The sequence below is a fragment of the Protopterus annectens genome, chromosome 7.part0, assembly GCF_019279795.1.
Source record: "Protopterus annectens isolate FY-2018-M chromosome 7.part0, PAN1.0, whole genome shotgun sequence".
In the NCBI taxonomy this organism is placed as follows: Eukaryota; Metazoa; Chordata; order Ceratodontiformes; family Protopteridae; genus Protopterus; species Protopterus annectens.
The window spans coordinates 1,695,559,354-1,695,586,082 of NC_056739.1; the positions used below are offsets into that span (position 1 = coordinate 1,695,559,354).

Below are 26,729 nucleotides of genomic sequence, written 5' to 3' on the forward strand. Positions count from 1 at the left end.
CAATGTTACAATTGCCTCATGTACACAGACAACCCTCTCCTCCTCCCACAAAACACAAATACATTCGAGAGATGCAACTATACGGCCAAACTGGAGGCTGAGCTCTCTCAACATAGGACTGGCATGACCAGACAGGAGGAGAAGGTAACCACACGCACTATAGACCCAGTCTCACATAATACCATCACAACCTCAAATCATACACATAAACACACAAAGACATACTCGGAGGCTCTGATCAAAAATCTACCAAAACAGCAGAGGCCACCAAAGCAGACACCCAAACAACTACCACCTCAGAACACAACACCTGCAACACATAGACCACACAGTCAGAGTGTCAAGCAGTCACAGCCCTTAAGGCCAAACACAATGCCAGACACACTAGTCATTGGTGACTCCATAGTCAGACACACTGACGTCCCGCCACCAGACTGAGTAAGGAGAAGGTCACAGTAAGCTGCCTGTCGGGTGCTAGAATCCGCCACATAACGCATGCACTCAGGTCTCTCAACAGCAGGTACAAGTACGACTCAATCATTGTCCACGCTGGTGTTAACGACCTGAGACGTACCTCCTTGGACTATATGAAAAGAGACATAGAGGAGCTCTCTGATTATGTAGCCCAAGCAGGTATGACCCTGACCTTGAGCAGTATCCTACCTTCACCAAGAATGATGCCACAATACAGAGATAAGATGATCAGCTTTAACAATTGGCTTAAACTCTGGTGTCATTCAAAGGGGATCCAATGTCTGTCTGCCTGGGATGACATGCTGGACAAGCCACACTGTTTCGCAAGGGACGGCTTGCACTTGTCACCCCTGGGATTCCGGATTTTGGCAAAGGCTCTTGCCACCCCCATAGTGCCTTTTTAGGCAAGGCTCAAATTCTAAACCTACCACCCTAGAACAAAACAAAGAAAAAAAACTAAGGGTAATGCTGCTCAATGCCAGAAGTCTCAACCTCAAGATGCACGCACTCGAGGCCTTTCTCAGTATGGAGAACATTGATGTCTGTGCTGTGACAGAAACCTGGTTCAAGGCTCCTGAGAGCACCCCAGCACTATCAGGTTTTACCTCATATCATGCGTTCCGGCCCCAAAACCTGGACAATACCAAGAAAGGAGGAGGGGTATCCATATTCATCAAGGACACCCACACCTCAAGATTGGTGGCATCGCACGATGCATCGGAAACCATCCAGGTGCAATTAACCATAGGCAAGACTGCTCTGCAAGTTGTAGCATGTTACAGGCCACCCTCGCAAACTCAGGAACCTCATATGGCCTTCCTGAAAACACTGGAGGGGAAAAATGTATCTCCGAACACCATCATACTAGGTGACTTCAACTACCCTAATATAGACTGGGAACACTACTCAAGCCCAAACACTCTAGCCCAAAAGTTCCTGGAATTCATAAACTCAAATGCCATGGAACAACTAGTCACCATCCCCACAAGAGGAGAAAACATACTTGATCTCATCATCACGAACATGGGAGCACAATGTTCAACGCCGGAAGTATACCCCTCACTGGTGAGATCTGATCACAAACTAATCTCGCTGGAGGTCCTCATCCGCCCCACCTGAAATGAAAAAGACCACAGTAAAGAACTTCTCGAAAGCCGACTTCACACTTCTAAAGACTAGTGTGGTCTCCTTTAAGGCCCCTGAGCCGGCGGATAACATTACTCAAACCGCTGAATCACTTACAAATGCCTTCTACCAGCACCTGCAGGGCTGTATGGATCAGGCAATCCCAAGCAAAACAAAGACTCTTTGTACCAAAGGCAAGCGTCCAGTCTGGTGGACCCCAGCCATAAACAAACTCTACAACAAAAGGAGAAAGCTACTACAAGCTAGAGCAAAATCCTTAAAAGGTAAGACACCGCTGATCACTATAAGTAAAAAGCTAAGAGCTCTCATAAAATCATCCAAAGCTAATTTTGAGAAAAAAATAGCTAAGGACTCTAAAGACAACCATAAGGCATTCTTTAGCTGTCAGGAAACTCCCAGATATGCTCAGAATTAGTTCAAAATGATGTGAAGATTACTGATCCTACAGACATTGCCAACATACTGGCTGAAAGGTTCAGTGCAAACTTCTCCCCCCCCCTAAAGGAGAGATATCTATACCAAATGATTGTAGCCCCCCAAACATCTCTAACGCCCAGGTGAGAATTGCTCTCTCCAAGGCAAAGAACACAGCATCCATGGGACCTGATGGTGTCCCCGGCTGTGTGCTCCATGAACTCAACGAGGAATTAAACCCACAGTTAGGACAGCTGTTTAATCTTAGTCTCACCTCCGGATATGTACCCAGGGAGTGGCGCACAGCGACTGTGGTCCCACTCCACAAAGGCGGTGCCTCCACCGACCCTGGAAATTACCGTCCCATTAGCTTGACAAGCCTTATCTGCAAAGCCATGGAGAGGATCATAATGGATCTCATAAATAAAGACATAGGGAACTTGCAGACTTTGGATCCAACCCAGTTTGGCTTTGTCAAAGGCAGATCATGCCTTCTAAACTTGGTTGACTTTTTCGAAACAGTCACCAAGGCCATTGACGAGGGAAAGGCAAGTCCATACAGCCTACCTAGACCTGGCGAAGGCTTTTGATACAATACCTCACTCGGGTATCATTGAAAAACTCATCAACTTAAATGTAAACCCATACATTACAAGATGGGTTGCAAACTGGCTGAGTGACAGAACCCACAGGGTCAGAGTTGCTGGCGCCATGTCAGACTCAAAGCCTGTCACAAGTGGTGTCCCACAGGGCTCAGTCCTGGGCCCACTCTTGCTTGGCATCTACTTTTCTGAAGTACAAGCAAACACAGGAGGGTTATGGCTGACAAAGTTTGCAGATGACTGCAAACTGGGCGCCGTAGTTGAAAACACATCCGACACAGATATCCTTCAGAAGGGTCTCACAGAAACGGATAACTGGTGCCAGAGCCATGGCCTAAAGTTAAATGCCAAGAAATGCATAGTCTTACCCTTCGGGAAAAATAAGGTTACCCCTAGCTACCATATAGGTGGCAATCCCCTGAACACAGAAGAAGTTATTAGGGACCTGGGAACCCAGGTTGACAGTAGCCTTTCATTCGACACTCATATTGCTAAAGTAGTTAGGAAGACCTTCTACATTGCCCACCTTATCATGAAGGGATTCACATATAGATCAAGGGAAGTCATAGTCTCCCTATACTCATCACTCATCAGACCAATGATCGAGTACAATGCCCCATTCGGAATGTATCTGACCCGATACTTGCAGCAGCTGGAGAGGCCACAAAAGTTCCTCACCAAAAGGATAAAGGGTCTCAAAAATCTGTCTTATGCTGCCCGACTGAAAGAACTCCAGTTATATTCAGTTGCTTACCGCTTGCTCAGAGGTGACCTATGCCTGACATACAAGGCCATGTCAAACCCAGATTTGATGAACATGCTTCATCTCAAAAAGTCTAGATCCCTCAGAGCCACAAGGGCGGGAGACTTAAACCTCGACACGGTTATTAATAGGACGTGCTGGAGGGATAGATTCATCACCCAAAGACTCCCTATGCTGTGGAACAAAATCCCGGTTTATGTGAGGCAGAGCACCTCGCTGGCCTTGTTCAAGAGGAATCTTGACCAATGGATGGGAGATCGCAGATACACCCCAGGGGTTACCTCAGTGTCACTGCTCGACAGAGGCACAGCAAAATAATGGGCATAGTTTCTCCAAACTAAAGGGGTGGCGTAAGCCACAAAACTATGGGCTAGGCTTATAAATGCCCTCGGGCAGATAGTCTAGTATGAACCTATGAAATGATTATGTGACACACAGAAGGATTCTTTTTCACAGACAGGTGGTTTGCTTTGAAATAATTTGTAAATTAGATGTGTTTTGCTCGTAGAGAAACATTATTAAAAAAAAGTGTGTCCTTAATGAGTTGACTTACATGGAGACCCCTCTTGGTGAGCTATTTATTATTTTTCCACCATACTCCTATGCTTGAACAGCCCTATCTTTTTTTCTTCTCACATGTACTCTTAAGAACTTTTATTCACACGCAGACACAAAAATTTCTTTTTAATGGCTTTCTTGACTGCAGTCTATTGCCTGTACAGGAAGGAGATGGGTACAGTTTTTATTTCGTGTTAATGGTGTGAACTTGTAACGTGTATCTTATCATCATAACCAATCCTTTTAAGTTCGCAGGATAGCAAGACAGTCTACTTAGCAGCCTGAAAGCTACACTCTGAATCACTGTATGTGTTAATTCTATGTTAAACAACGTACAGAAAACACAGGGTGTAAATGTATACCATATTTTATTTTCACAGGCAGAAGAACCAAAAAAGAAGAAAAGGAAGAAGTGATAGGCTGGGCCTTATAAATGTACACCATATTTTATTTTCACAGGCAGAAGAACCAAAAAGGACGAAATGAAAGGGGTGGGCCTGCCAAGTCAATGCCCACTCTACATGTCCTCTGTTAATACAAACAATACCTGATTTAAACATGTACATTTTGTAAATAAATATTTGGCTCTTTTAAACTATTTACTGTGTTTTTGTGGTTGTTTGCATGGAGTTACATTGCAAAATAAACAAAGGAAGGTGGGGTGCTTTTTGCAGGCATTGTTCCGCTTAATGTTTTCTTGCAAGTGTGCCTTTTGTAATCGAAAGTATCTGATAAATATCCAATGCTTCACCTGTGGGAGAAAAAAAGTAGCATTACAACTATCACCAATTATTTAATACCTTTCACATGCTTTACCTATGGAAGAATCTTTTTCTAGGATTGCAGTGTTAACATTATCATCATTCCTTAAAAAGCAGAGTCATGTGCACTGACCCACAAGCTCCCACTAGAGACATTAAAAGAAAGGATTGCATACTTTTTATAGCTGAAAAACTGGTCTCAATAATGCCAAATGCCAACTACTTTTCAGAGCGAGATGCAACTCAGATCTAACAGATGAAGCTGATCCAACTGTCAAGCTGCTTCTGTTTGCTAATTTGGCAGAACTATTCAAAGCACTGTGGCAAATATAAAGGCTTGGAAGGTACTGTAGACATACAGGAAAATTATGTGCATAACAGATTTGGATAAGCAGGTCCTTCACTGCCGACAGCAGAACTTATAATGTCAGGCTATTATCCCCCTCCCCTTTTAGTTGCAATGCTCTAAAAATACACCTTCCAATCTAAATCTAAATCCTGCCACAGAAAATCAGCATAACATTCTACAAAACTAAAGGAAGACTAGGAAAAAGGTGGGCATTATTGAGGAAAGACAGTACAGTTGTGTACGTAAACTTACCTTAACAGTAGGTGTTCGAATTATCATTTGCTACAGTAGCTTTAGGTATATGGGATATATTGTGCAACATGGATATAACAGCCAGCTTCCAAAGCTTTAGGGCACTTTCCATATCCCCAAACTGTCATGCAGCTCAAGCTGAGCTGACTGAAAGACAAATTTGAGTGCCAAGCCCTTCAATGCTTTCCTGCAAAGACAGAGGGAGGCTGAGCCCTGAAAGGAAAATGCTAGGAAGAGAAATAAATGTCCACATCCTAGCATAAAAACACCAAAAACAAGGGAGGTGGAGGGGAGAGGCTACTGCAGCAGTGTCATTCGAGCATGTACTACTATGGTAAGTTTACTTAAAAAATGTATTATGTTCATCATATCACTGTTGCAGTAACCTTAGCTATATGGGTATATTACTCTAACTTACTATATTTAGGAGGTGGAAGGAGGAAAGTCCAGGAGCCCCTGGAAAAGAGGTCCTAGTATAACCTGACCTAGACATAGAGAAGGAATCGAGCTTATAGTGCTTTGTAAAAGTATGTACGGAGAACTAAGTAGCAGCTTCTAGAATACTTTTGACTACAACCCTTTTCAAAAAGCCACAGATGAAGCCAAAGCTCTGGTACAGTGGGCCTTGAGCTTGGCTGGAATAGTTTTGTTAAGGTGAGTATAACAAAAGGTAATAGCCTTAGACAACCGTTGGTAAATGGTCTGTTTTGATAAAGGCTGTCCCTCCTCCTTACCCTCAAAGGAAATAAATAACTGATCTAAATATCTGAAAAATTTAGTTTTGTCACCATAATATCTGAGTTGTCTGTGGACATCCAAGGTATGGAGTATCTATTCTCCCTCCTTTTTAGGTTCAGGAAAGAAAACTGTGAGACTGATAGTTTGGCTTAAACTAAACTCTGCTGTAGGCATAAAAGGAGGATTAGTTCTCAAAATAAACCCTGTCCCTGTGGAAAATGAAGTAGGGTTCACTCACCATTAGAACTTGCATTTGAGATACTCCTCTTACAGATGTCAGAGCAATCAGTAAAACCATTTTCCATGTTAAGAACCTCAACTCAGCCACATTAGCTGGTTCAAATGTAGCACACATTATCTTCACTAACACAAAATTAAGATCCCAAGTAGTTGACACCAATTTTCCGGGAGACCTCTTATGCAAAACCCCTTTCAAATACATTTTGATATGCGAGGGCTTTGAAAAAGGAAGATCTATGGGGCAGGCCTGCTGAAATGGCTGATAAATGAACTTTGTTTGAATGGTAAAAAAGACCACAGAATATTAACTTTTACAAATATTGTAAAACCAGGGAACAACTAACCCTGAAAGGGTAGTGGTTATGTTGCTGGCACCAACAAGAACCTTTTTCATCTGATAGCATATGATCTTTTAGTAGTAGGTTTTCTTAGTACCTGCTGCTTGTACTCAGTAAACATGTGCTTAAACAGAATTAAGACCCTCTCATTCAGGCAGTCATTTGAAGTTGATTGATGTCAGGGTGCATGAAACACCCCTTTTCTTGTGTGAGTAGATCCAGTCTGTGAGGAAGCTTGTGGTAATTGTCTTTAGCCATTTCTGAAAGAATGGAGAACCACGGTTACCTAAGCCAGAAGGGAGTCACCACAATAATCTTGGTGGAGTCTTTCTGAATCTTCAGAAGTGCCCTGGATGGTAATGGAAAAGTGTACAGAGGCACATTCCTGTCCAGGGAAATGAAAAGGCATCTGTTTTTCAGGCCTTCTTGCATGGAGTCCTGGTGCAGTCTCTTGCCAGCTGATTGTTCAAAGAGAAGGCAAAGAGGTCTACTTGAGGAACTCCCAACAGATTAATCAAATCTTGTAAGACCCCCTGATCTATTTTCCATTTTTGAGGGTCTGCCCTGGTCCAGTTCAGCTCATCTGACATGCATTTTTGCTCTGACAGAATGCAGGATGACTGTGGTATGAAGCTATATCCCAAACTAACACGGCTGATCTGCAAACGATGTATGACCTTGTTCTCCCTTGCTTGTTAATGTACCACATGACTGTGTTACCGTCTGTAACAACTTGAAGAGGTCCTGGGGAATCAAAGAAGATTCAGAGAGTTCAGTGCCTTGATCAGGGTAAGCATCTCTTTGATATGTATGTGCTTGCATCTGTCCTTGGTGTCCTACATACCTTGCACTTTCATCTCTCCTGAAACTGCTCCCCAACAAAGTCCAAGGAGTCTTTAGTGAATGACTGCTTTGAAACAGGGAGGGAGAAGGACAGACCTGGATTTAAGGATATCCTTGTCCCTATCAAATGATTTCTCTTCTGACAAACCCCAGTACTAGGATTTAAAAAGACAGAGAGTTGAAGCTTACAACTGTATTTTTCTCATGTGTGGTCTTGCCAGGGTTGCCAAGAGACCCAAATCCTGAGATATTCCCCTGCAGTGACCAAAGTTTGAGTGGAAAACCAAAGACTAGATCTGTTTTCCGATGAAAGAAAAGGTCTTTAAAATGAGGTGTCTTGTTGACATCCCAGGAATACAATCCTGTATGAAGGAGTCAAGAAAGACTTTTTGAATGTCCTCTTGGAATCCTAGCTTGTGTAAGATATCTCTCACTCAAGAGAAAGATTCCTGACACTTTTAAAAATATGGCAAAGATAAGCAAGTCATTTAAATATGTGGATATCCTGTAGCCTGCAATGAGCTATAACGGGAGCTATGCACTTTGTGAACACTCTTATTGCAGTGGCTGGTCCAAAGGATAAGGCAGAGAACTAATAAGGTTTTGTGCTTCTTGATCACATTAACAAACATCTGAAGTCTGGATGAATGGGGATATTGATGCTAAGCATAATTTAAGTCTACTGTTACAATGAAACTTGAAAAAGGAAGAAGCGGTAACAGGTTGTGAAGTGACATAATTTTGAATTTGGGCATTACCACAAACAGGTTTAAGAAAGAAAGATGCACAGCTGGTCTCCATGCAGGTTCTTTCTTTAGCACTAATGACATCCTCGAACAAAAAACATTCCCCACCTGGGAAGGAGGAACTCTCTCTAAAACTCTTTAGGAAAGCATATAAAGAAGCACCAGTGGATCTGCAGGATGAGGAATGATCCTCTGACAAGGAGGGATTTCCTCCCACTGCCATCTGTAACCTTGATGAATGATCTTTAGAACCCATTTGTCTGAAACTATCTGTTGGTAAAGAAAAAAATGGAGATTCAGACTTTCTGGAAGAAAAAAGGGACAGGAGTGGGTGGGCACAAGGTCTCCTGAATAGTCATTCAGACTTCTTGGACTGTCCTTAGTTTTGACGGTTCAAGGTTTCTTTTTGGAAGCCCTTGCCATTTCTTCATAAACATTTGTTTACCTGTACTTTAAGACAAAAATTGGATTTGGGGTTAAGGAATCCCTTAGAAAATCTGGAAAAAGAATGATGAAAATCTTAAGAGACTCCCTGCATCATCTTATCCCTTTCATCATATTTTTTCACTACTTCTGCAGCATTTTTAACATCATCTCGGAAGTTCTGAGAATACAGTCATGTAAACCGCCTTAAAACAGTACCAGTGAACACAGCCCTGGAAGAAGGATCAACGGAGTCATACACAGACCACAAACAATGATTACACACCTGGGCAGTAGAAGAAACTAAATTATTTAAAGCAATTTTTCCTCACAAAACATTTGTCATACTTTAACAGCTAGTCAGAACGAAATTTAAGATGAGCCTGACATCTGAAAATCTCAAAGTTGTGTAAGTATACACTTTTTCCAGTACTTATAAATAATTTTCCCACCTTAAAGTAAAAACAAATAACACCCAGCCAAGCTAGATTTTCCATTGTATGATTCCTTAAAACCTCTTGTATTACATGAGATATATGCAAATGAGCCCTTCAGGACATCAGGTGTTTCAACTACATGGCAGTTCTGAATGCCCACAACTTTTTTCCTAAGTCTGTTCTGGACAAATTCAGGCCAGTAAAGCCAAACTCCACTAGCTGCGGGCATGCATGTTTTAGCTTTCTTAATGCCCTCATCAGCACAGTATAAGTGGACTGTTTGGCTAACATTTGGAAAAAACAGGGTTGTCATACTCAGCTGATGGGTCATTTGCATACATCCCATCTTACCTCTAATATGAAGTTTTAAGGAATCATACAGTGGAAAAATCTAGCTTGGCTGGGTTTTTCTTTTACTTTTTACGGATTGTTTTAGTTAGTTGGGATCTTTTGCAGATACCTTAATTGGTTATGGACATCAGCTGGGTACAACAACCCTGTGTTTCCAAATATTAGCCAAACAGTCCACTTATGTCGAACTGACAAGGTCATAAGGCTGAAACATGCATGTCCACAGCTAGTGGACTTTGGCTTTTTAGGGTCAGCTCACTATTTTTCAGAAAAACACACATTCTGTAAAGCAGACAGAACTGGGGGAATGGGTGCAGGTTCTGGAAATTCCTTCTATAACAACACTTTAAAACAATGAGTAAAAAGGTCACATAGAAAAAAAATTCGATTAAAAATCAAAAAGAAAAAATGTAGTAAAGCTTTTCCTTCCACTATGTGATTCCTTAAACCTCTTGTATTAGAGGCAACATGGGATATATGCAAATTACTCTTTAAGGACATCAGATGTTTCACCTAAATGGTAATTGTGAACATGCATGACTATTTTTTTTGTAAGTCAATTCATGGACAAATTCAGGCCAATAAAGCCAACCCCCACTAGCTGTGGATATGCATGTTTCTGCCTTCTTATGACATTATCAGCACAGCGTAAGTGGAATGATTGGCTAGCATTTGGAAACACAGGGTTGTCGTACCAAACTGATATCCATAAACTTATCCCAACTAACAAACTAAAACAATGAGTAAAAAGGTCACATAGAAAATAATTAAGATAAAAAACAAATAGAAAAGTCTAGCAAAGCTAGGAAGTCCCATCTGCTAATGATTGGCAGTGGATTTTTATGGTGCTGAGTTGCGAGCCTGATGCCCAACCTTCAAGGAAGGCACACCCATTCACACATGCAGCTACCTGCATGTCTTTAGACATCACTCGACCGTGGGAAGGACGTGCAGACTCCACACAGAAGGCGCTCCAGCCAAGAATCAGAAAAATTTGAAACTGAGCTCTCCTTGGAGTCTGAATCTAAATAGAAAAACCTGTATTTGTCCCTTCATCTTTGTATTCCGATTCAGAAACTGTTTCTTTTACCATAAACTGCTTTACAGGAATGCATTGTTTGAGGTATAACAGAATGCCAACCCAGAGTCACCTACCTGCACCTGGGGCAAACTGCTAGCCTAATATAGTGGCAAAGGCTGGCTGCTTAACACTTTCTTTTTGTGACTGGAAGGGTTGACTGTGGGACCGGTAATTTGTTCTATGGTCTAGCAGAAAATGGTGCCTCTTTTCCGTGAAAGACAAGCAGATAAGTGCAGGTAAAAACGAAGTCTTTAAAAGCAACTTTTTCACAGTAAAAAACCTTTAAAACACTTTGCTAGCCGCAAGATGTAAAATAAACACAAGTTATCCACAGAAAAATGGTTTTAAGTTACTTGAAACAACTTTTAAACTGATAGGGGAAAAAAGAGAACTCCTGTTTTACAGTACAATACAGTCTAGCCAACAGTCCATTACTCCTTGCTTTCAAATAACTTTCCTGAAGAAAAAAGTAATACACAATTATATGAAAATGGAAGTTTTTTCCCCCCAAAGGAACAGCATAATCAGACAATTGATCCTCAAAAGCATTACAGGAGCACCCTCTTCAGCAGCAGTGAAGTTCTGAAGGGCTTTGCACCTAAACTTGCTTTTAGTCATCTCAGTTCAAGCTACGTAACAATTTGGGCAAGTGGAAGGTGCCCTGAAGCTTTGGAAGCTGTCTGGCTGTTGCATCCTTGGCAGGCTATAACCCATACAGCTAAGGCTACTGCACCAGTGATCAATGTGATAAAGATTTGCTCATCCCTATCAGTGTGATAAGTACAGGACTTTTTTTTTCTTTTTAGTCTGGTATGAGGCGGTCCAGCCTTAGGGACAGCAGGACAGAATGACAGGCAGAGCTTTGTGGGAGCATACTTCTACTGTGGCCCCCGAGGAAGATCTAAACTTAGACACCATCTTTGTGTTGTAGGATCTTGCAAAAGCAATCAGCATTGATCAATTGTCATTGCCCAAATATCATCCAAGTCTCCACTGAGAGTGATTGGTTGCAAGGCAGCCACTGTCCCTATTATCAGTAAGCTCTATGCTGACTGAATAAAGTCTTGCATTTCTCATAACAGACTGAATGGAATAAACCAACCATTTTGTTATTTTTATAAACTTTATTGAATATTTTTTTTTTAAATTGAAATAAGTTAACTAGGAATCCTTCCTCATCCATTTGTTCTGCCTCTGGACATCCATGCCCATTTCTTTTACAGCACTGATTTGTATGGTTTAGCCCTTGCTGTATTAATATAACAGATGTTGACCAAACATAACCACTCAGCTAGCAGTTACTGACGTATCTGATTTCACAGGCTGCAATATAAAAAATATATATATTGTTCTAGACCAACAGCTGTATGCTTTAATCATACAGTGGATATAAAAAGTGTTCACACCCCTGTTAAAATGCCAGGTTTTTGTGATATAAAAAAATGAGCCCACAAATTATTTCAAAACTTTTCCCCACCTTTAATGTGACCTATATTCTGTACAATTCAATTGAAAAACAAATCTGTTAGGAGAAAAATATCAAAAAATAAAAAAAGTAGAATAAGCTGGTTGCATAAGTGTGCACACCCTTAAACTAATACTTTGTTGAAGCACCTTTTGATTTAATTACAGCATTCAGTCTTTTTGGGTACACACCTGCCATCAATTAAAGAGACTCTGATTAACCCCAAATAAAGTTCGGCTGTACTAGTAGGATTTTCCTGACATTTATTCAGTTGCCTGCCACAGCAAAAGCCATGGTTCGTAGACAGCTTACAAAGCATCAAAGGGATCTCATTGTTGAAAGGTATCAGTCAGGAAAAGGGTACAAAAAAATTTCCACAGCATTGGATATACCATGGAACACAGGAAGACAGTCATCAAAAGGTGGAGAAAATATGGGACAACAGTGATGCTGCAAAGAACTGGACGTCCCTCCAAAATTGATGAAAAGACAAGATGAAAACTGGTTAGGGGGGCTGCCAAGAGACCTACAGCAACACTGAAGGAGCTGCAACTATTTCTGGCAAGTACGGGCTGTGTACTACATGTGACAACAATCTCCCATATTCTCCATATGTCTGGACTATGGGGTAGGGTTGCAAGATGGAAGCCTTTTCTTACACAGAAAAACATCCAGGTCCGGCTAAAATTTGCAGACCACTACATCAAGTCTCCCAAACGCATGTGGGAAAATGTGTTATTGTCTGATGACACCAAGGTTGAACTTTTTGGCCACAATTCCAAAAGGTACGTCTGGCGCAAAAGCAACACATCTGAAGTTGTTAATCTTCTTCCTATTTATCACTGATGGGTTCGGTTCTGAGCCCTCAGAACCAAGTTGGCCAAATACCAAGCTCGCTTACACCAAAAACTCTCGAGCGAAGCTGCTACCCACAATGCACTTCTCCCAGTTACCTCAGATCTCATTTGCCGCATAGCCACATAGCAACATTTCACCAAGCTCTCCAGCTAAGTATTGCGTTTTTCAAAATTTATAGTATTTTGTGAGTTTTTTCTCTAGAACTCTTCTGTTTCTTGATATCTTATTCAGCTCTTCCCACGGGTATCCCTTTTTTGTACCATCGTTGATAAATGCCCTTTTTACCCTTGTGGTATTCTGAATACCATTGTTGGTATTTCTTCTCTGTCTTTCCTTCCTTTCCTTACTCTAGTTAGTTGTGTTGTTTTATTGTGGTATGTCTGAAAAGAAAGGGATTTCTGGGTTTAAGCATTGCTCTTCCTGCAATGGTAAACTCCCAAATAGTGATCTACATGAGGAATGTGTATACTGTTTGGGGGTTCCACACTTATCTGTGAAACCTCCCTATGATATTTGTGCCAGTTTCAGCCAGCGGACGCTGAATGAAAGAATAAACAAATTCTCAAAGGCCTGCTTCCTTCTCCTTTTTCTGAGGCTATTTCTGTGTCAGAGGTCTCAGCCCCTCCATCTATGGACAAAAAAAAGTCCTTGTTCTGACCCCTCTTCACCAGCCGGTGATAGGGGTAAGCCTCATTACCACAAAGCCCATAAGGCTTCCATGGAGCACCGGATTGCCTCCTCTGTTCTAACCACCTCGGCTCCAGTGGCCTCTACAGAAATTGTCATGACTTCCTCATCAGCACCGCCGGTTACGGTTCCTACCATGGTTTTGGCTCCGACCATGTTGCCTGCCATTACCTCGGCACTGACGTCCCCCATCTCTGTTCCGAGATCGGTACCGACGACCTCTTCAAAGCCAATAATGACTTCCACTATGGCTATTGATTTGGCTCCGGGCCCGCTCTTGGCACCGAAAATCCCCCTCTTGCCTGTTTCAAAACTGGAATCCTCTGTGCCGACTTTTACTACACCATGGAGCCAGTACTCCCCGTCTTTGAATCCGTTTGCTGGACAAGCCTTTAGCCCATTTTTGGACAGACCTGACTCCCCCTCAAGTGCATCAGTAAGGCCCACCAGGAGCCTAACTGAGTTGGATGTGGTGCGCCTCTTTGATCAGCTGCTCACATCCAGGGGGATTACAAATTTTCCTAGAACCCACCCCACTCCAGGTTTTGGGTCCATTGCCCCTGCGACTCCCTCGTATTCTCCTCCCTTGGACCATTCGGTTCCGAGGCCCATAGCTCCATCTGCGGGAGGACTCCTTTCCTTTGCGCCAACAGTGACCTTGTCTGTGGCTCCGAGGCCCCTTTGGGTGTCAGTTCCTTCAGAACCAACCCTTCCTCAATCTCATGCTTGGGGGGGGGTGGAACCCTCCATTCCAGGAATAGCTCCGGTTGTTTCACCGGCTCCGTCTTCGGATCCGAAGGTGACTCTTGCCCCGGTTTTGCTTGGGGCTCTGTCCCTGGGAGCAGGCCGCGTGGAGCAGAATGTGACTCCGGTATAATCTTCCCCAGTTCCGGGCTCCAATTCCTCTTCAGGTGGGCCTGCCATCCAGGTGATGGAGAGGGTGCTTGCTTCGGAAAGCAATCCTCCTATGTCAGACCTTCCCCCCGCTCCTTCTGAGCTGTGGCTATCACAGGCCACCTCCCCCAGGACGAGCACGCAAACCTCAGGAAACCACTGTACTAGGTAACCCCCATTCTGAGTCTTCTTCGGATGCTCCCACTGAAGAACCCCCTCAGAAACGGATGTGTAAGAGGAAACGCATGGACTCCCCAGAGGAGTCCCTCACTGAAGATATAGACTACGATGATGGGGAAGGGTCCCCATGGTCATCACCTGACTATGTCTCCTTTGGAGACATCCGGGAAATTTTGAGGCAGAGGGGTGACTGGAAGCCCTCCAACCCTTCCTCGGAGGAATCTGAATTCCTGCAGGCCTTCCGCTCTCAGCCCTCTACTTCTTGGTTGACACCCCCCCGCCAATGAGTTAGTCAAGCTCGTGCAGCGGGCTTGGAAGAACCCTGATACCACTGAGGCCATTCCCCGGAGATCAGACAAAATACTGTCCCCTCCAGCAGATCAGCCCCATTGGTCTAGAGGCTTACCAGTAGATGCTATGGTGGTGGCGACTGCCATGAAAAAGGACCTTGCGGAGGAGGGTCGTGCTGTCCACCCACCCAACAGAGAGTCCTGAGCGGTGGACAGATTAGGGAAGCGAGTTTTTGCTTCAGCGACCTTCGCTGTCAGGTCTCTGAACTTTTTGGAGCATTTTACTAGGCTCCAAAGAGATCTCATCACTGAACTCTTTGGAACCCTCACGGGTCAAGTTTCGGATGGGGCACGTGACAAAGTTGCTTCCCAATTTGCCACCCTAGAGTCGATTTCCAACTCGTCCATGAGGTTGCTGTCCCACGCAACCGAAGGGGCGGCTAGAGCTGCGGGTGCAGGTATAGTTATGAGACGCCACGCATGGATGCGCATTTGTGACCTCGCGGACTCCTTCAAGTCTTCCTTTTTAAATGCCCCTATCGAACCGTCAGCTTTGTGCAGTTCTAAAGTGAAGGACACATTAGCCAGGTGTGAGCAGGGCGGAAAAACCTTGTCTGCCGTTGGCCTATGTTTTTCCAAACCTTAGCGCTCTTTTTCCAGGAACCACAGGAGTGGAAAGATGTGGCATAAAAAATCTCAAGGCCCTTTCCGTAGTGCACGTGGTGAGGACTCCCCCAGAGGCAGAGGGGGTTCCAATAATGGAAGATGCCCCTTTCGGGGTAGAGAGGGTCCCTGAAATCAGGACTGCAGGGTTTTTTTCTCCCGACAACCGTATCAGAGCTCCTGAAAACCTTGTCTGCCGTTGGCCTATGTTTTTCCAAACCTCAGCGCTCTTTTTCCAGGAACCAGAGGAGTGGAAAGATGTGGCATAAAAACTCTCAAGGCCCTTTCCGTAGTGCACATGGTGAGGACTCCCCCAGAGGCAGAGGGGGTTCCAATAATGGAAGATGCCCCTTTCGGGGTAGAGGGGGTCCCTGAAATCAGGACTCCAGGGTTTTTTTCTCCCAACCGTATCAGAGCTCCTGAAGTGTTGCCCGATTGCTTTCCTCTGGAAGCAGTCTGGACTCGTTTCTCTCTGCACCAAGCTGCCTGGCACTCTATTACAAATGATCAGTGGCTGCAGAGAATAATTTCCTGAGGTTACTACATCCCTCTAATCTCTTATCTAAGACCCCCAAAATCCCTTCCCGATGTTCCACCCAGTCAAAGGGAAGTGGCAGCTTCAGAAATAGCAAAGCTCTGTATAAAACTAGTCATCCAACAAGTCCCCACCAGACCACTACTGATCCGGGTTTTACTCAGGATTCTTTTTGGTGCCAAAAAAGACTGGGGACTGGAGGCCCATTCTGGATCTCAGCCAACTAAACAAGTCAGTAGTTCAGACCAAATTCCGCACTGTCATGATACAATCCATTTTCCCATTTCTTCGGGAGGGTGTTCGGATGTGCTCAATAGACCTCCGGGATGCGTATTACCACATCAAAATGGACAAGCACTCCAGGAGTCTCCTTCACTTCCAGCTGGGAGCCAATCATTACCAATTCAGAGCCCTGCCATTCGGTCTCTTGATGGCCCCCAGTGTGTTCACGAAATGCCTAGCAGTGGTGAGAGCTCATCTGAGACTTCAGGGATTACAGGTGTTTCCATATCTAGACGATTGGCTCCTCTCCGCCCCTACCAAGCAGCTACTGATCAGGGCCCTCCACTACACTCTAGCACTAGCGGAGTCCCTAGGTATCACCATACACTGGGAAAAATCCAACCTTCATCCCACCCAGCAGTTGGAATTTATAGGGGCAGTATTCAACACTCAAACAATCCAAGTCTCTCTCCCGCCTCACAGACTTCAGAGATTAAGGTTACAAGTACAAATGATACTCTGTCGAAGGAAGGTGTCTGCAAGGAAGTTCTATAGGCTCTGGGGTCCATGGCGGCAGCCATCCCAATTGTTCCCCTAGCCAGACTGCACATGAGGCTACTACAATGGCTCCTTTTGTCCCAGTGGGTATCCAATCTTCATCCCCTGAGCTCACAGATCCTCATCACCAACTCCTGTAAACAAAATCTCCTCTGGTGCATGAGAACAGACGAAAATCTTTGGTGTCGCCCCTTCCGGACTCCCCAACCCAATGCCACGGTGACCACGGATGCTTCCCTGATGGGGGGGGAGCACTTCCAGGGAAAAACAGTCCAAGGCCCGTGGTCCAGCCTAGAGGTCAACTTGCATATCAGTGTCCTGGAGTTAAGAGCGGTGCTGTTAGCATTGCAGGCACTTCATCTGCTCCTTCCATCGGGGACGACTGTAGTCCAGTCGAACAATATGTCCATCGTCTGGTACATAAACAGGGAGGGACCAAATCCTACCCCCTATGTCGCGAGGCCATGAGAATTTGGCATTGGGTGATAGATTCCAACCACTTTCTAATCGCAATGCATATCCTGGGGAGCTCCAATGTGATTGCGGACAGACTGAGCAGATGCATCCTCCGTCCACACGAGTGGTCCCTCAACCCGAACGTGACGGCAGAAATCTTCAGCCATTGGGACCAGCCTTGCTACGATCTTTTCGCTTCCCCATCAAACAAAAAATGCAGCAGCTACTTTGCCCTCTTTCCCCCAGATGGGGAGTCACAGAGAGACGCTTTAACTCACGAATGGCCCACAGGTCTCCTCTAAGCTTATCCTCCGATATCTCTGGTACCCCTATTTCTAAGGAAAGCTATTCGGTTGAGATGCAAAGTAATCCTCATTGTCCCTTTCCGGCCTCGTCAAGTGTGGTTTCCCTTCCTCTGTCCTCACCTGTTACAACCTCCTTAGATCCTGGACACTCGTCAGGACCTAATATCTCACCCACAAGGGCTGACTCCCCCAAATCTATCCACGCTCATGCTGACAGCTTGGCTTCTCCACTTCCGTTATTTGCCAGGCAGAAAACACTTTCCTCATCTGTCCGAGATATTATTCTGGCCTCCCATAAACCATCCACCAGAAAACTTTACAGAGACAAATGGAAAAGATTTGCTATCTGGTCACATAATCGGATGCTAAATCCCTTTTCAACTCCTACAGCTGCCATTCTTCACTATTTTGAGTTGTTTGACAATGGGGCATCAACTTCCACCATACGAGTCCATTTAGCAGCTATTTCCAATTTCCATAATGGTTCAGATGAAGACCCTCTTATTTCCACCTGACTTTGTAAGACTTTTCTCAAGGGAATTTTCCATAGCAGACCTCCTATCAGGCAGCCTGTGGAGGCATGGAATCTCTCCTGGGTTCTCCAGTCACTCTGTCTACCCCACTTTGAGCCGGCTGTGACTTGTGATCTAAAATTCCTGTCATGGAAATCTTTGTTTTTGGTGATGGTCACTTCAGCCAGACGGATTTTTGAGTTACAAGCCTTATGCATAGAGTCCGTATCTGATCTTCCATAAGGACAGAGTATCACTTTGTACTAATCCATCTTTTCTCCCCAAGGTGGTTCCGACTTCACTATTAACCAGTCCATTGAGCTCCCTGTATTTTTTCCTAATTATTCAAACAAGGGGGAATACTGCTTGCATTCATTGGACATTCATAAACAGCTACATTTCTACCTGGACAGAACTAAGTCCTTTCGCAAGTCGGACCAACTTTTCATTTCATTTTCTGGTCCTAGAATGGGGTGTGCTGTATCTAAATTACTTTGTCAAAATGGCTCAGAGATTGCATTACCTTCTCATATTCTCTTACGAATGAATCCAAGCCTGCTCAAATCAAAGCTCACTCAACTAGGGCTATCACAGCTTCTGTTGCCTTCCACTCCAGGGCTTCCATGGATGAAATCTGTGCATCAGCCATTTGGGCTAAACCCCATACCTTCATCAACCATTACAAATTGGATCTGGTCTCCAGGGGAAGAGCGGCCTTCGGCTCAATGGTTTTCAGGAATGTTCTTCCATAAGGGCCACACAGGTTCTCAAAGTAGCTTGGGATTCTGTCCTATCAATGATGAATAGGAAGAAGATTAACAACTTCAGATAAAGAAGTTATGCCTTAGCATAACATTCCATTTGAGTTGCTGATGATCTTCCAGTCATCACACCCTTCGCCACCAAAGACTCCAGGTGGATCTTCTGGGTCCTTGTGGTGTTTTAGGGTTTCTGCGCAGAGATGGCCTCTGTCTTGCTATTTTCTTCTATATGTTGCATGCAAACTCGATCTGAGGTAACTGGGAGAAGGGCATTGTGGGTAGCAGCTTAGCTCAAGGGGTTTTGGCGTACGCGAGCTTGATATTATCTGTTCCGAGGGCTGGGAACCGAACCCATCAATGATGACTGGAAGAAGATCAACAACGCAGATGGAACGTTATGGTAAGACATAACTTCTTTTTCACATTACCAAAAGAACACCATACCCAAGGTGAAGCATGGTGGTGGCAGTATCATGCTTTGGGATTGCTTTTCTTCAGCTGGAACTGAAGCTTTAGTCAAGGTGGAGAGAATTATGAACAATTCCAAATACCAGTCACTTTTGGCCCAAATCTTTCAGGCATCTGCTAGAAAGCTGAAGATGAAGAGGAATTTCCCCTTTCAACATGATAATGACCCCCCCAAGCATACATCCAAATCAACAAAAGAATGGCCTCACCAGATGAAAATTAAAGTTTTGGAATGGACCAGCCAGAGCCCAGACCTAAATCCAATAGAAAATCTGTGGTGGGACCTGAAGAGGGCTGTGCACAAGAGATGCCCTTACAATCTGACAGATTTGGAGTGCTTTTGCACTGAAGAGTGGGCAAATATTGCCAGGTCAAGATGTGCCATGCTGACAGACTCCTACCCAAGAAGACTGAATGCTGTAATTAAATCAAAAGGTGCTTCAACAATGTATTAGTTTAAGGGTGTGTACATTTATGCAACCAGCTTATTGTACATTTTTTATTTTTTCATATTTTCCCCCTAACAGATTTGTTTTTCAATTGAATTGTGCAGGAGGTTATAGGTCACATTAAAGGTGGAAAAGTTTTGAAATAATTTACTGTGGTCTCATTTTTTATATCACAAAGACCTAGCATTTTAAGGGTCTATGTTATAACAGCGAACGATCAAAAGCTCAAATGCGGTTATAACGAACCCAAAACAGCAAAAACGTAAATGAGCAAACTACCAGAACAGCGATTTTTTTTTCCCAGGAAAATAATCGCTGTTGCCAAAAAAAAAAAAAAAAAAAAAACCCACTATTTTAAGTGGGGGGCTTTGCCCCCACACCCGCCTACTCAAATATACCAACTCCGAGATCGCACTACAGTGCCGAAAACGGCCAAGCGATTTCTTTCCCAGGGAAAGAATTTGCTTAAAAGCCGCTTCATCATTTTGCGTTTTCAACATTTACAGTTCGACCAAGATGCATTCGACAGAATGCATCTTCAGTCTTCTGACAGGAACCCCATTTTAACAGGGGTGTGTAAACTTTTTATATCCACTGTAGGTAGTTTGTGTCTTAAGAGTTCTTCAAGAAAACCACCGAACATGAAGATTGCGGACAAATAATTCATAGTGTACTGGATCTGGCCAAGGCATTTTAGCAGTACTGACCATGCTACAATTGTACATAAATCTAAAGGCCATAGTAGCAACAAGCTCACAAATAGAGCCCACATACAAAAAAAGTAGCAGGTGCTGCCTCAGAAAGCAAAAAAGGTCCTCATGGAAGGATGTTCCAGAGCACGGGTGAGCCAAAAGATGCCCTGCCCCTGGAAAGAACATCCAGTTTATAATGGGAAATAAATGTGTGCGATGATGCCAGGTCGCTACAGAACAAATATCACCCAGAGAAACCCTAGACCAAAAAGCTGTAGAGGTAGCAACATATCTGGTGGAGATAAACCTTTGTCTAGATAGGTCAATAAAATGCATTCAGAAATCCATCGAGCAAGTGTAACTTTAGAAACAGGCTTTTCCAGGAAAGGTTTAGAAAAGGAAACAAACAGTTGATCCAACTTACGAAAGGGTTTTGTTCTATGCAAATAGAAACGCAGTTGCCTGTGCATATCAAGCAAGTGCAATTTGTACTCTCCCTTATTTTGGAAATTTGGAAAGAAAACTGGCAAATTAATAACCTGCTTAATATCAGATTCTACTGCTACTTTCAGTAAAAAAAGATGGATTGGTCCGCAGGGACACCCTGTCTTTATGAAAGACCAATAAGGGGGTTTGATAGATAAGGTTTGAATCTCAGAAACCCTCTTGGCAGAGGTAATTGCTACCAAAAAAGCCATCTTCCATGACAAAAACTGCAAGTCAACCATGGCCACTGGCTCAAATTGAGAAGAAAACAAAGCCTGCAGAACAAAAGTACGATGCCAAGGTGGCATGAGGTCCTTAACCAGAGGCCTAAGAAGAAAGGTATCCTTCAGAAATAACTTGCAAAGCTTAGAAGAAGTCAATGAAGCCGAATTCTCACCTATGTGAAAACTGGAAATCACTGCTAATTGTACCTTCCTTAACCGTAGAGAAACTAGCACCATGATTAAAAATGTCTGCCAAAAATTCCAAAATGGCCGAAACTGGCGCAGTGAAGGGATCCAGGTCATACTGAGAAGCCCAGATCAAAAAACTCTTCCATTTGCTTGAATAGACCTTCCTGGTAAAAGATTTGTGTACCGCTACCAAGATCTTCTTAACAAGAGAAGACAGCCCAGGAGTCCTTGCTATCACAGGAATTGGAACAGTCAAGCCGTGAGCTTCAGACTAAGTCCAGGTGAAGAACCATTAAGGGATGTGTAATTAGATCTGGAACTGAGTCTAGCATCCACTGAGGACACATTACATGAGACCACAGAGTGGGGAACCAACCTTGGCTAGGCCAGAAAGGGGCAATAAGGATCACTGAGCTCCCCAGCCGTTGAACTTTTAGAATGAACTTGGGAATTAGATGGGGCAGAGGATACGCATACAGTAGACCAGAGGGCCAAGCATGAACTACAGCATCTCTGGGGGACTCCACCAGAGGGGGGTTAAGAGTGAAATACTCGCTGCACTTCACTTTAGAAGGAGAGGCAAAGAGATCACAGCAAGGCTGATCCCACTTTAGAAAGATGTTCGCAACTGGAGGATTCAGATACCATTCGTAATGCATCAGAATAAAATGGTTGATCCTGTCCACCAAAATGTTGGACTTCTCCGGAATGTGCATTGCCACCAGAAAACGGCCAGTGGAGATCACCCACTCCAACCTCATGGCTTCACGGCAAAGAGGATTGGATCTGGTTCCCCCTGTTTGTTGATGTACCAGACTACCGACATACTGTCCGTCTGTACTGCAGTAGTCCCTGCAGGAAGAAAGGCATGGAGAGCTTGCAACACCAAAAGCACTGCCCTCATCTCCAGAACACTGATATGCAGACTGATCTCCAGAGAGGACCACATGCCTTGGACCGCCCTTCCCATGCAATACACCCCACCTAAGCAGGGAGGTGTCTGTTGTCACTGTGATCATGGGTGAGGGAAGAACAAAAGCACGACCCTGAATGAGGTCCAGGGATTGGAGCCACCAATGAAGGGAGTCCCTGCAGACAAGAACTAGTCGAACAGGACATGATAAGGGAAGATCCAGCAAAGACCACTGAATGGCTAAGGTCCATTGCAGAACCTTCATATGGAGACATGCAGTTGGGATGAGAGTGATCGTGGCTGCCATGGATCCCAACACTCGAAGAACTGAGCCTGCCGGGGAAGGTTGGCTTAAAGAATGTAAAGCACATGATTGCAGAGTGGTAACAGTCTGCCCAGTGGAAGAAACACCATGCCCTGAGTAGTGTCAAGCTGAGCACTTATGAAATCCAGTACCTGCATTGGTACCAGCTGAGACTTGTTGAGGTTTATAGTAATACCCAGGTACTGAGCAATCTGAAGGAGATGATCCCTGGCCTGAATCAGCCAATGCCTGGAGGGAGCAGAGAGGAGCCAATCATCCAGGTAGAAAAATGAAATCCCTGCACCCACAGGTGAGTTGCCACTACTGCCATCACGTTGGTGAACATCTGAGAGACTGTGGTGAGCCCAAAGGGGAGCACTCTAATCTGAAAGTGATTGACTACCTGCTGGAAGCAGAGGAACTTCCGAGAACACCTTTTCATCTTGATATGAGAGTACACGTCCTGGAAGTCCCTGAGCACATCCAGTTGTTTATCTGCAGGAAGGGTAGAATGAATTGAAGGGTGACCATCCAGAATTTTATCTAGGCAACAGACAGGTTCAGGTTTGAAAGATCCTGAATGGGTCTTAAGTACCTCATTTTCTTTGGCACTAAAAAGAACATGAAATAAATGCCTGATCCAGACTGGGTCTGGTGGAACAGACTCGATGACTGATTTTGCAACAGCCTGATAACTTCTGCAGCTGCCTACTCCACTGACTGGGTGGCAGGAATGTTTGGGAGGTGTCTGGGGGGAATGGGGGGGATGGAGAAAGGGAATCGAGTAACCTCTGGATATGATCTGCAGAACCCAACGATCATTTGTAATTGACTCCAGAGATAGTCGGCCCCCGAGTGCCTCCAGAGACGAGCAGTCGGGAACCCCTCAGGGTTGCTGGGTCTGTCTGGGAAGGTATCCCAAGACCCTTGGTTCTTTGGACCCCCTCTGCCACAAGGGTGGCGTCTATCTTATCCCCCTCTGTCTCTGGGGGAAGGCGAATCCTGAGCGTATTGGGAGACTTCCGAAACCAAATCTTCTTGACCCCACACCGAGTCCTACAAAAGGATTGTTGTGGGGTGGAGAAGCAGATCCCGATGGCAGAAAGTCTTCCCATCATTCTCGCTCTAGACTAAAATGTATCACGGACCGTTTTTCCAAATGGGGCGGAACCATCATAGGGAGCATTCATCAAAGATGCCTTAAAGGGCTCTGAAAAGGCACAATGCCAGAGCCAGGCATGCCGCCTAATGGCCACACCTATTCCCATAGCCCAAGAGGCGTCCTCGGTGGCACTTGAGAGAAGCCTCACGGACGTATTTGAGATGGAAGTTAGGGTGGCCATGCAGGAAGAAAAAACCTTCTTCTCCTCTACTAACATGGACCCTGGAAAAGACTTAGCGACCACTTTGACCAGGTCCCTCTGCAGTCTGATTATATGTGCCAAATAATTCAGCGCATGTAAGGCAAAGGTGGCTGCTGTGTAGGTCCGCTTCCCAAAATGATCCATCGCTTAAGACTCCCTGTCTGGAGGATGGACGAAGAGCTCTCCTGGGTGAGACCCTTTTTGGTGTTCACCTCAACCAAGATGGCATCGACCGGGGACCCCTTGGACCAGTGGGGCTTATCAAAAGGGGCGCTAATTACTTTATCCGGGTGCCTGGGGATAGGCTGAACTGTATCCATTTCCTTCCATGCCCTAGATGAAATAAGATCCACTAGGGGATCTGTGGGGGGGGGGGCACCCAGGAGGTAGAAGGTCCTGTGTCAAATGCCTCCAGAAATACTGACTCGTCCAGGTTGGTCTTGAGAGTAGATCACCCACCGCACTGACAAAGAATCTCTATGATGTCTTCTCCAAAGGAGACATCATTCGGGGGGAACCCTCCCCTTCCTCCAAGTCTGTATCGTCTGTGAGAGACTCCAACGGGGAGTCTAAGTGCCTCCTCTTACACATACACTTCCGAAGGGGCTTCTTGGGGGGAGGGGAATTCCGGGGAAGACTTTGAAGCCTTAGGAAGTTCCATGTGGGAATCTCCTGGGGAGAACTGGTAACAGGCTGTCCCTGAAGGAACAGGATTGGCAGACTCCAGCCCAGAAAGTGAGGGAGCCAGGACGAACACAGAGGAATAGACTGTTAACGGTCTCGAAGGAGCCGAGAGAATCCGCTGCACCATCTCAGAACACTGAGGGTGAGTGGATCCCCGAAGTCGGAATGGCCAGGGCCGGATCCACTGCTCCCTGTGCCAAGGGGGTAACTGGTGCTGAGCCTCATGGTGCCGAGGCTCTAAGAGGAAGTGATGACCCTGAAAAATCTTGAAGGTGACACTATTCCCTCTGATTTGACACCCTGGCAACAGCTCCGAGAGTCAGTCAGCTCAGAAAACAGAGCTGAACCACTCAGGGCAACGGTCAGAGTCAAGGTACCAGGGACCATCGGAGCCAACCCCACGACACCCGGGAACATCTGACCCAAGGACTCCGAAACCTGATCGGAGAAGGAGTGATGGGGAGAAAAGTGGACTGCATGCTCCAGGCCCCAGAGGGTAATGGAGCAGCCAAAACTCTTAGCTGAATCTGTGCACGAAGGAACTTCAGTGTCATCCTGTCCACCTCGGTTTCGGACAGGCTCGGAGAGAAGAGGCTACCAACCCAGGCCTGGAGTGGTGCCGGGAGGAAGTAGAGACTGGAAACCAAGCCTGGGAGGTCTCCATCTCCAGGGAAAAGTGAGGTGACTGGAGCCAAGGAGAACTCCAGCTCGGATCCGAGCGAGACTTGGCTGGTGGTTCGACTAGGGAAGAGTGTCTGGAGACTGCAGTTTAGAATGGGCCTCCTCTCCATCCTTGGACTTCTTGGCAGAAGGTTGAGTCCCAGAAGCCAGGGGCGAAGAAGAAAAGGTCTCTGCTGGAGGGGGGAGAAGGCCTTTCAGTATGAGTTTGCTCCTCCTGTTGATCAATGTGCGGGGTTGAAGCCTGCGCAGTTCGAACAGGAGGTATCTAAATGTGGGACGCCCAAGCAAGCAACGCACAGAGTGTAGGCAGCAGAGGGAGGAAGCTCACACTCTGCACACTTCCTGAATCAAGGTTTGGGTGTATCAGCCATGGCCAGGAAGGTAAGAAACACACACACTCAATAGAAAAGCTGTTTTTTTTTAATACATAAACCCGGCTTTGAGTGCAAAGGGATAGGGTATGGTTAGAAAGGTACAAAGATAGATGAGAGAAAGGGGAAATAAATATAGAAAAACACCAAAAAAAAAAAATTACAACTAGCGGAGCTTGGAGCTATGGGTAAATGCTGCTGTTCAAAAAGAGTGGCAAACAGAATCTGGAGGGGGAAGAATGAGCCATTATGGGTAGTGGAGGAGTTTGGACTTTGGATCTGATGATGGAGTATGCGGCCGAGTCAGGTCCATGCTGGATCCGAGTTCCTCAGGTTGAAGATCAAATGAAAACAACTTCAGATCAATTTTTTTTCTTAATGGTAATGTTTAAATGTTGCATGACTTTCATAGCAAGCTATGAAGTAAAGTTTTCCTAGTTTTTTTTTTTAATGTAATGGGGATACTAATATAAACGGGTGCTCTTTTTTTCCCCTCCTTTCTTTTTCCTTGTTCAGTTTTAAGAAATGTAGGTAGTACAATGTGGGGGAAAAGGGCGAAAGAGGAAAAATTTGGTTAAGAGAGCATGACAAAAGAAAAAATAGTGTGCTTTTTCTCAAGATTGCATAGGGAAATGATTGGGTTTAACCCTAGGATTTATTCAGTAACAAGTTCACTGCAAAGCATATAAATGGGAAAGAATATTGAATATTACAAGTTTTTTTTTCTGGTCAACAAGGTAGCCTTAGCAGTGTGTGTCTAGTTTGCATGTCACCAGAAGACAGTCTTCTTCTTCTTTCGGCTTTTCCCAGTTAGGGGTCGCCACAGTGAATCACCTGTCCGCTCATGATTGGCAGTGGAGTTTTACAGTGTCGAGTTGCCAGCCCAACCTTCCACAGAAGGCACGCACGCACACCCAGGGCCAATTTAGAGTGTCCAATCCACCTATTGCATGTCTTTGGGAGGAAACCCACGCAACCACAGGGAGGACATGCAGACTCCAC

General features: G+C 44.8%; 2 protein-coding genes across 3 annotated transcripts in view; one reads left to right on the forward strand and one right to left on the reverse strand.

Moving 5' to 3' along the window:
• The window catches only part of FANCI (FA complementation group I), a 2,406,750-nt gene extending 2,402,195 nt beyond the window's left edge, over positions 1–4,555 (forward strand). For both annotated transcript variants that reach the window (XM_044078210.1, XM_044078208.1), the window contains exon 38: positions 4,338–4,555. In XM_044078210.1, coding sequence (XP_043934145.1) covers positions 4,338–4,373 — 36 coding nt within the window. In that variant the 3' untranslated portion in view covers positions 4,374–4,555. The remainder of the gene's footprint in view (positions 1–4,337) is intronic.
• POLG (DNA polymerase gamma, catalytic subunit) overlaps positions 4,309–26,729 on the reverse strand; it is a 1,518,109-nt gene continuing 1,495,688 nt past the window's right edge. The window contains exon 23 of the mRNA XM_044078211.1: positions 4,309–4,708. Coding sequence (XP_043934146.1) covers positions 4,644–4,708 — 65 coding nt within the window. The 3' untranslated portion in view covers positions 4,309–4,643. The remainder of the gene's footprint in view (positions 4,709–26,729) is intronic.